Source organism: Amblyomma maculatum, chromosome 1, assembly GCF_055883805.1.
Source record: "Amblyomma maculatum isolate TAMU_Amacu chromosome 1, ASM5588380v1, whole genome shotgun sequence".
Taxonomy (NCBI): domain Eukaryota; kingdom Metazoa; phylum Arthropoda; class Arachnida; order Ixodida; family Ixodidae; genus Amblyomma; species Amblyomma maculatum.
The window spans coordinates 12,390,181-12,401,477 of NC_139344.1; the positions used below are offsets into that span (position 1 = coordinate 12,390,181).

At 46.1% G+C, this 11,297-nt stretch overlaps 1 protein-coding gene across 1 annotated transcript in view; it reads right to left on the reverse strand.

Annotated features, from left to right (window-relative positions):
* LOC146201778 (CD109 antigen-like) overlaps window positions 1-1,184 on the reverse strand; it is a 110,276-nt gene extending 109,092 nt beyond the window's left edge. The window contains exon 1 of the mRNA XM_084587733.1: window positions 637-1,184. Within this exon, the coding sequence (XP_084443859.1) occupies window positions 637-764 (128 nt within the window). The 5' untranslated portion in view covers window positions 765-1,184. The remainder of the gene's footprint in view (window positions 1-636) is intronic.
* Window positions 1,185-11,297: the final 10,113 nt, after the last annotated feature.

Below are 11,297 nucleotides of genomic sequence, written 5' to 3' on the forward strand. Positions count from 1 at the left end.
ACCAATAACCGCTTGGGACTGTGCGAGAGCAAGCAGCGTGACTATGTTACGCAGCCTTGGACACTGAATCTCAGTCACCCAACATTTAATAGTAGAGCTGAGAGAAACGCGGCGGTTTACAGTAAGAAACTACCTCGTGCGCGCGATCACGCGTGCTTATCCTAACACCGCCATCAGTGCGTAGCCAGAGCGCGCCCTTATTACCGCTTCACTATTAGCGACTCGTAAACACCTGCTTCCACCTGGCATCAGCTAAGAACGTGATTTGCAACAGACAGTGCTAGCGGAGTTTTTATGAAGCCACTCCGATTTCAGCATTTTTGGCGTTTAGAAGTGTCTACAGCCTAGATTTGAGATACCCTTCAGCGTGCACTGGTCACGTTCGAGCTACGCGAGGAGGGTCCACGCCCCAAACTCCCCACACGGAACACTGACAGGCGCTGGGCTCACCACAGGACCGTTGCTGAATGATCGCTGGGCATCAGTCAACAACAGTGCCAGTGGCGATGACGGAGACCTCAGGGAATGCAGCTGTCATCTGAAACCCTTCCGTCGGCATGCGTGATGGCATGCGACTCCGCGCCCACGGGTCCGCCCGTTCGCTGCAAAGCGCGAGCAGAAGGGCGCGGTACTTACGGCTCGATGCCGGCGAGTCCCAGCGTATCCGTAAGCATGTTGTCGGTGACTTCATTGCTGGTCAGGGCGGCGGATCCGAAACCCGACCAGACGCCGCAGAGCCACAACCCGGCCAGGGCGGCTAGCATGGCGCACTGAGTAGCTCCCGGCGTCGCCGCGAGGTCGCAGCACCGATCGAAAGCGCTGCCGCGGCTCGCGCGCGCCTGCGGGCGGCTCTGACAGCGGGCACTGGCCGCTGGTCAAGCTTGGGCGACGAATTACTGGCTAGGCGCCGGGTCCCACGGCGGGTTCTGCTTGCATGGCCGGCTGAGCACACAACACACTCCGATCACGGCCTGCCAGCGCGGCCGGCCCAAGCGCGCATCTCAGCGCGCGCCTCTGAGTCAGGTGCGTGGCGAGCTCGTAAGTTATTTTGAAACTGGCCAACGCCGAAGCGAAAAAACCTGTTGTGGTGCGCTCGGACCGCCGCGAGGACGCCGTGATGCGCGTAGGCAAAGAGAAAACAAAGAACAGAGCCAAACCGGTTTGCTTCGTTCTCCCTTTGAGCGAGAGATCATTATCGAGCGGCGGTCGAGGCAGCGGAGTAAAGTGGAATTACGAGCTCACTCGTGACGTCACGATTTTTTGGGGTCGCCACAGCGGGCCGCAGGTCTTGCGTGGTGGCTTCTCTTTGCCGGCGAAGTTTTTGTTGACGTCGACGCCCACATTTCTGCGATGGGTGGCATCAGACTCGAAGCCGATCGGCGGCTGCCGTGCTGCCATTAGATAAGCAACGCGCCGCCGCGGGTCCAACAAATGCACGCGCGGCTTCATTTGAATGGGAAATGCGCGCGCATTTCGAGTGCGATGCACTCGCGCTCGTGCGCAAGCCATCCGTGTCGCTCAACACGTGCCAAGGAGCTGTAATGACACGGAAGGCCACCCCTGCTCAGGGAGCCGGTGTGATGACGAACGGAAAATCGGAGGTGACCCCCCGGCTCGGTTTGGGCGGACACATCGACTTAGCGCGCTGCCTTCTGGAGCACTGCCTACCGCGCAACTAATTATTGGCTTTACTCTGTGAAGGCAGCAGCTCGCCATGTGTGTCGAGTGTCGCGCAGCGCGGTGGAGCTCCTTTTATACGGAAACAAATGTCCATTGCAGCGGTGGCAAATCGGACTTTCGTCGAGTTGTTCTGTGTGCCAGTTCGTTTAAAAACGCTCACTTTCATCCCTGACGGGCGCAGTTATGAGGCATTTCCTTCTATTAGTCTTTTTTTTTTTTTTTTTTTCGGTTCTCGGGTCTTCACTATAGCTACAAATTTTGGACATTTTCGGCAAAAGAGTTCATGAACGGGACTTTTCACGTATTGTTTAACACTATGATAACAATCTATATGTCCGCAGAAATTCTCTCGGCTAGCTTCTAGATTTTTTTTTTTTTTTTTTGCTTTTGATTTTTAAAAGCGCGTTATTGGCTTTATAAATGTCAGTCTGACTTGTTTGTCGTAAGCGCCGGACAAACTTCAGAAGGAAAATTTTGGTGCGCATCGGAAGCTTAAGCCATTTACATGTTCAAGAAAAGTATCTCAGAATATTCTACAGTTGCCTCTAATTTATTTTCAAAATCGCAGCCCATTTCTTTGAATGGCAACTTGAACCAATCGCTTCAAGCGCAGGAAAAAATCAAAAGCATTTTTTTTTTTTTTTTGTGCATCAGAATCTTAGAGCACGTTCCCATCAAAGTGCACAGAACAGCATCTGACAACATCCCACTGCTGCTTCACAATTAGATGTCCCAGAATGCGAGACCTGACGCAACCCGCCATATATATGAAGATGAAAGAAAAAAATATTCCTGATAATTAACTTGAGGACTACGCGCGTGTGCGTGTGTGTAGGGGGGGGGGGACACAAAGTGAAACAAATTGGCTCCGCAGGTATGCCAGCATCTACGCTTGGCCCTTAATCATATACACGTATGAGCTAAAACAACTACATGGCTCTTAAACCTCCGCCTGTGGAATCTTGTATTTTAATAATAATACTACTAATAATAAAAGCTGCAGTGCAATTCTATTCGCTCCGCCGTGCCATTCACTGACACGATAGAGAACAACTGTCACAATGACTGCCACGAAAATTGTTATGTTGTTTTGCAAATTTCCCATTCAAGAGAACCAAATGCCAAAGAAACAAGTTTACTTGCCATGTAATATCAAATTAAATCAGAGCCGCTTCGTTCCTTCTCCAGGCCATTCACTGCTACAGCTGAAAATCTTCCTCAAGATATGACACCCGCGAATTTTTATCGGGTGAAATGTTTTATTTTGTGAATTAAGACTTCCCCCTGACCGGCCTCCCTTTGTGGTGCCCCTATACTGAGGCCAGTGGTTTATCCCAATCACAGAGGCACCGCTGCGGACACTAAACGAGCCGGTGTCTCTTGCACCGCTGGCGCTGTGTAATCAATGAGATTCTGAGAGAGCCCACGCCTGTCTTGTACTGGCCTTAGCTCAGCTGGATGACGAAGGTGCACACAAGCGTCGCTCTAAGACCGTCGAAGAAGGCGTATTAGCGTTTATTGAAGCGCCGTTAAGAGGACCTCAACAATGATGTCTGATGCGTATTGCAATGTACTGCGGTATGAAATGCATTACAGGTATAATCTAAGCCTACAGCGTGGAATACTTGGAAAGTTCTTATATAGTTTTTAACGTGAAAAGGAAGCCTTTTTTTGAATACGTGCTGCATGAGACGCTGTTAATAATCGTAAGCCAGTTAGAATAGCTGTATGATCGATTTTATTGTGTGGACGCTTATGGGCAGCCGTGCTGCTTGGTGAAGTCCGGGGTTCCGTAGGCGGCAGCGGCCAGCCGGTCCTATATAATCAGGGTCGGGTATCAGTGTTATAACTGATTACTTGTAACCGATTCATCATCATCATCATCATCATCAGCCTGATTATACCCACTGCAGGGCGAAGGCCTCTCCTATATCTCTCCACTTAACCCACTTAACCCGACTGTAACCGATTACTTGCAATTGAATGCATTTTTATGTAATTTTGAAAACTAATCAGTTACATAATCAAATCATAACGTTTTGGGTAATTCAATTCAATTTTTCCGCATTTATTACCGGTAATAAATTGCTCCATTGTAAAAAAAAAAATGCTACCGAGGTGAAGAATCCGTGACAATGTAACTGAGTCAGATATTTCGGCCACATGACGGTGCGCACGGCTGGCTGGCGTCCGGGGCGCTCCACCAGCTTTTGCTCTGAAGAAGTGAACCAGCGCGTTGCTATCGCTCCACACCGGAAACCGCTTCTGATGTTTCCAAGAAAACACCTATACAGACGAGTTTTGCTTTTCAGAGGCCTTATCTGCAGCGCCTTTTTAGAGCACCAGCAACGAAGCATGGCGCTTTATACAGGACGTAGACTGGCATTGAATCATTGCGCAACTATATAGAGCGGGTGGGCAAGGTGTCCGTATGCGGTATAACACTATGCCCTACCCTCTGGCACTTACACTGAGCGAGTGTTAAGTGTAGCCGCTGATGCCCTTCACGAGTTCTTAGAAAAGTAACGCAATAGTAATCGGTTACTGTTGCGCAATTATTCGGTTACTTTTCTGGGGCTGAAACTGACCATTGCAATCAGTTGCATTTGAGAGGATGTAATTATAATTGCAATCGCGGTTACTTATTTTCTCTAACATGTACAAGACTGAGTGAGATTGCAGGAATGTCCTGGCGCTGCCAGACCATGCATAGTGCATTGGCGACACGCACACGCCTGCTCGTGCACATCATGCCGAACGCATCGTCACCACAAAAAAGTGCATCTCTCACAAAGGTGTGAGATGTTAGTGACGAACATTTTCTTCAAGAATGACCATTTAGGGCTGGGCGCACCCCTTATATCATATACATAGGAAAAATTAGGCCCATTTGTCATATGACTCCATGCTTGGTACATTAGCTCGAGAGCTCTACGGGCGCTGACTCAGCAAGGTTCGCGATATCTAACGATTCTTACTGCGCGCAACGAATTTTTAACTAAATTAGACCGCTCAGCATTCAAGCCATTTTGTCCTAAGTTCACAAGCACCGCTCCATGTCGTCCGCCCGTCGAACCGTTGCAACGTATTATGCAAATCGTATATGCAGCTTTTACTCGAAGCCTGTTTCTGACAGCACGTGTAGAGTACACGTGTGAGTTAAAAAGCAAACAATAAAAATCTTTACAGCACTATGCTCAGCATGCTCAACATCGACATGGTTGGATTCGTCGCACAAGGTTTCGAGCAAATGATCGTGAAATATAGTTAATAGTAGTTATGTCCAGGGCATGTTAGCGACGCTATACTGTTGTACCGGCCAGTCGCAGCGCAACCGTAATTCAGAAATGATGGTGAAGGTCGCACGTGATTTTGATGCCGCTGCAACAGCATAGGCGCGTAGCTTCGCTCGACGGTGACCTTCAGACCTCCACTACGATGTCCGTGAGGCGAAACTCAATCCTTGGATGCGAGAAATATTGCATCGTCTTTCAAGGCGAAAGCCTTTAATGCCTCATCGTTGTTGACAGAAGGTTGTCAGCCGAGGTGTCACGCTTTAGAAAGCGAGGTTGAAAAATAAATTAATAACCCTGTCTCCACCGGGAATAGAACCTCCATCCCTTGGATCGGCCCAGCGCTTTACCAACTGCGCCTCGCCCCGGATCGTGAAACGCTCTTCATAATTCCCCTTGTCTACCGTGAGGATGATACCGGGATTCCGCTAGTGACAGATATACTGCGCCTTTCCTTTCCTGTAAACAAATTATAGAACGTCGGTGAACTTTGACGCGTTCAATGAAATGTTGGTTGCGTTCGACAAGGGGCGCGCGATGTACCGTCACGACAGGTCATGACGTCACCAGGCGACTCATGCATATACGAAACTGACCCCGCTGGGCGTCCGATCCAGGCGTCCGTGCGGCGCCTTTCATTTGCCGCTTCCTCGAACGCCGCACCACACAGCAAACAGAAGCAGATTCAGGTGTCTGGGAGGCGTAGTACAGCAGGCATCAGCGGCGTTTGAAATTGATTTTCAGGATAGAAAAGGCGCAGTATCTGTCACAATTCTCCGCGGTCTCATGTACCACGGTGTAAAGGAAGAGGGGAATGTGGGAGTGAAAGAAGAGAGGGAGATAGAGATGCCGTAGTGGAGAGCTACGATCCACCGCAGTGTAATAGCTTTCTCCTCATCGCACTTTAGTGGTCCAAAGTGCCCTCTAGATTTTTTTTTTTTTTTTTGCCACGCTGTAGAAACAAAATGCGCAACGCGTCGTGGGGGCATGCCGATTGCAATACAACGCTACATGAGTTGCGACACACAGTGTAACGGACACTGAGACGAACCGCGAAAGGAACGCCTGTGAGTTCTTGCGAGTAGTAGTCGCGCTCGCCTTCCTCGTTGCATTTCACCCCTACCGTCTTAGCAGCGGATTGCGTGAGGGCTAGAAAGTACGCGGTATAAGTACCGTGACTCCGTCGATGACCACGCAAAGCCTGAAAGCTCCTAACAAATGCGGTAAAAAGATAAACACCGTATCTAACAGATTTCGGTGGAATCAGATAAATAAAATAGATGACACGCGCAATGATTCTAGTTGAATTATACGTTTTGAAATGAATATGACAAAATGAGTTAAAATAGATCGAGTCACAATAAAAACTTAAAAGACTTCTTGCCCATATATGCACGTGAATGGGTGTACTGGGTGTACGTACTGATGGCGACTACCCAGCTAACGCGCATCGACCAGGTTGATGCTGCATGCGTGCGCATGTGTTGGACATAAAACTCAATGACAGATCATATTTGACGACTGGTGTCACTGACTTGCGCCGTCATTGGGTTCTCATATGCAATGACGCATAGTATGTTCTGCTGGGAGGTGAAATGCAAAAAAAAAAAAAAAGGGGGGGGGGGGGCGACTAAGCTGGGCCTTTAGGTGTATATATTGTTACGGATTGTTCTCAAGCAGAGCACGGAGGAGGGAAGAAGGAAGAGGAAGAAGAAGTGTGCGCGCCCGTTCGACCTTTGTATTGTGGCATCTGTGTTGCTCCCTGCTGGCCGTGTGTACCTGGCGTACTGAACCGGCTAGAACGTCTCGGTCGCGACGCTAAGGGCCTAACAATATATTTATGAGGCGACAGAATTTAATGGCCCCAGTTTGCATGCATCCTTCCTTGCGGAGTTCGCGTACATGCACTTTGCTACTTGCTCAATCACGTGTCTCTACTATTTGACGCACTGGTTAGTAGACAGTTGTTAACTACCATATTACGCGAAAGACCACCCGACGTAGACGTAAAGCTCCGCTTTGACCCAGCCATGAGAAAGTGCCGGCCGTATAGTGTCTGACTCGGGATCTAAGGGTCCTGCGGGTTCGGTTCCCATTTCATCCCCCCATTTCTCAAAGGAGCTATATACCCGAGTGGACAGCTCATATGATCTCGTGACGTCACACAACACGTCAACCAATCAGATCCCGTCCATATCACCCATCCGACCACATGCCAGGGGTGTGCTCGTGATTTTCCTCTTGCGCCGACAATTACAACGCCGACGCCTAATAATACCGCGTTAATAGAGAGACTTAACTTGCCGGAGGCGTACTAACGTTGGCGTATACTGGCTTACAGGATGCCTCCTGCGCATGCGCATTGACAGAGATGGAGGCAATTGTAGCCCCTGCGCCTGCGTGGGAGGGGTCGGGTCTTCAGCTCAGCTCGTCAGATGTCACTTCGCATGTTCTTTCCGGTGGAGGTTCCTCGCCATAGGTTGAATATGCAGACGAGGAGACGTTGCAATCCTAACAATGCGATTACAAATTTGATGAAAGATGTGTGCCGAAATATGCTCATATTAAAGCGACGAGGGCAGGCAATTTGCATATTTTCGGACAATGCAAGAGCGAAATGGTGAACGAGAAACGGGTTTACGTCCGTCGGCGGTATGCCAGGCAATACGTATATATGTATGGCCATGTAGGCTGTGGCATATTTAGTAGCCGTTTCCTTCGACGCGAGCAGTGGTTTTCTAAGACACTGAGGGCCTTCAATTGTTTTCTTTTTTTTTTTTTCAATGAATTTCGGCATGCATTACAGCGCCCCAACCGGAAGTAGAACCTAAGCCGAAACCTCTCGAAACATTTCAATATTTTTCGCGCCAGAGGTGGGCATTTGGCCTAAAAAATCTCGACCTCCACTCAACTTCAAAGACTGAGGTGGAGGTTTACTCCAACGACCTCACCCCCTTTTCCAATAGCCACGGTTCACCTCACTCAACCCCACCTCAATCTCAATTTGCGAAGCAGAAGTCAGGTGCTCGATTAAAAAAAAAAAAAAAGTGAGTTATTCAATTAAACTACAACCATAAGTGCATTGATGAATAACTGTGTGATAATGGGAAGTCAAATAGCTTTCTCATTTGAGAGTTGTAGTGGACTATACTAATTAAATACAGCAGGAAACATAGGCATGGTTTTAAAAAAAATCTCTCAAGCTTTATGCGCAACTCTTCGGTAAATTGAAAAAAAAAAAAAAAAAAAAGAGCCCACACCCCCTCCCCGTCCATTGGGGTTAGCCTCATATTCTGAGGCTCACGGCTTGTGTGTAAATACACATGCTGCAGTGACCTGACCCGCGAGATAATGACGATGACGATAATTTTGCATCTTTTGAGCCCTGGAAAGAAAGAAAATCTATGGTTTCCAAGTTTCTTTAATAATTATTTTTTTCAGTGTCCGTAAACAGAAGACATTAAATGGAAGGGAAAACAAAAATGCCTTCAAAACTTTGAAGAGGATGTTGATGTTGTGAAGCCCCAATAGGTCAATGCTCTCCCCATTTACTCTACTTTCTCCGAGCGGCAGTGGTGGTGACTTAAAGTCGTGTTCTTCGAGAACCCGGCGGTGATCCCGTGTAGCGTCGCAGAAATGGACTATAGAGTGTCGCACTCGAACACCAGGACTTTATTTACAAAACACAGGTCAGAATAACTCGGTCAGGGCCCTAAACGCGAACAACTCTTCCCAGCTGTATTGTATGGAACCCTTATACGAAATTCAATATCAAAAAAATTAGAATCAGTTCGAAAGAAATCAGTACGCTTCATCTTTCACAACTACGGCCGAGATTTTCCCCCTTCTTCCCATTATACAGATTTAGGTCTCACAGCCCTATCATCTCGCCGTCAAATAGAATGTTTGAAGTTTTTGCACACACTGGTTCAATCTCAGCGCCTTCCATCACTAAATAATTATTTGAACATTAGCAAGCCTATCATAACTAGAAGTTCCCATAGCCTGAATCATTCAAACACAGCTTCTTTCCTCTGACCATTGAACTCTGGAATTCGCTGCCTGGAAAAGTCCGCTCGCTACCAATTGAAGAATTTTTGACAGCCATTGCTTCATAGTGCCATTTTTTATTTATTTATTTATTTATTTATTTATTTATTTATTTATTTATTTATTTATTTATTTATTTATTTATTTATTTATTTATTTATTTATTTATTTATTTATTTATTTATTTATTTATTTATTTATTTATTTATTTATTTATTTATTTATTACAGATTCCTGCAGCGCCCGAAGGCATTATTGCAGGGGGGGGGGAATTGACAAATAACATTGGTAGAAAACGCCAGTAGTACAATAAAAATACATAAAAGTGAAGAAAATAACACGACACAAGTGATAATGCAGAATGAGAAACATGCATCTAAAGGGGGCAACTGCGTGACGTACAAAGTGATGAAAACACTCAAAAAACAAAGTGATGAAGGAAACACACGCAAGAGAACTGAGCGCTACGTCACACATCTGATAAAAAAGCCTGAAATAAATTTTCCGTGCGGCACTCAGTGATGCCAGCTGGCAGTCGGTTCCACTCATTGATCGCCAGTGGAAAGAACGAGGTTTTATATACATTTGTGTGGCATTTTATTTCTCGAATATTCCACTGATGATCAAGTTGTCTAGATAAAAAGTGAGGTTGAAGCAGGTAGCGGTCTTTATCAATGCTGAGCTTTTCAAAATAAATGCGATACATGATCTGCAATCTGAAATGTTTTCTGCGGTGAGCTAAAGATTCCCAACCAAGATGATGTTTAATAGACGTGACACTAGATGAAAAGTTGTAATTGTTAGACACAAATCTGGCAGCATTATTTTGGACGCGTTCGAGCATGTCAGATAAGTAAATAAACTGGGGATCCCATACAGGGCATGCATATTCAAGAATTGGCCTTATGTAAGTGAAATACAGGAGCTGCTTGACATTTGACTGCACTTTGTTCAAATTGCGCTTTAAAAAAATAAGCATTCTGCAGGCTTTCGATGTAATATGCTCAACTTGTCTTGTCCCCGTAAGGTTCGATGTGAAATATACGCCGAGATACTTATATTCAGAAACTTTTTGCAGGGGAACATTATTTAATGAGTAACAGGTCTGTAGAGGGGAACGCTTACGAGTGAACGAGACAAGTTTGCATTTTGAAATGTTCAAAGACATTTGCCATTTTCAGCATCAGTACTGGATAAAATTTAAGTCTCGCTGAAGCTTTATTGCGTCAGAAGAACTTTCCACAACATGGTAAAGCACACGAACGTCAGCATATAGCCGAACTTGGCAGGTGAGGTCAAGAACAATATCATTAATAAAAATGAGAAAAAGAAAGGGTCCAAGGACAGACCCCTGGGGCACACCTAAGGACACGTTTACGGAATCGGAGTTACAACCATTAATTACAACACGCTGCATGCGGTCCTGGAGATATGAATGAAGCCAGTCGATGATATTTGGATGCAGACCAAGACAACGTAACTAATGTAATAATAGCACATGAGGTACAGAATCAAAGGCTTTTTTTAAAATCCAGAAATACACAATCAAGTTTGATATCCTTGGTCAAAAGGGAAAAACAGATCATTACTGAACTCAAGTAACTGGGTGGTACAGGAAAAACCCATTCTAAAGCCATGTTGAACTGGCGTAAAGAAGTCATGAGAGTCAATGTGTTTCATGACTGCGCTGTAAATTATATGTTACAATGTTTTACAACACACGCTAGTCAGAGAAATGGGTCGGTAATTAACAACAGACGTTTTCGAGCCGCTTTTATGCACTGGGACAACATTAGCATTTTTCCAGTCGTTTGGCAAACATGCCGAGTTAAGCAATGTTTGGAACAAGGTGACTAAATAATGAACAATTTCATTCGCACATGATTTTATAACAAAGGTAGGTACACCATCAGGGCCGCTGGCGGAGGCGGCCCTGATGTTACTAAGCAGTTTTAAAGCACCCTGGTAAGTAAAAACTAATTCAGGCATGGTTTCGGTAATAGATTCACGAGTGTTCGGAAGTTCTCCGATGTAGGCTGGCGCAAAGGCAGACTCAAAATATGCATTAAAGCGGCAAGCTTTATCAAGTAGTAACAAGGTCGCCATCGACGTCTAAGTTTGGGATTCCGACTGGTTCGCGTCCGTTGTGTTTCAGAAACGTCCACAATTCCTTGGGGTTACTACGCAGTTTAGAACCCAGATTATTAAAGAAGTTATCCTTATGAGCTTTAATTTCAGTTTTTAGTGTACTGCCAAGGGCCCGAATTGACTGCA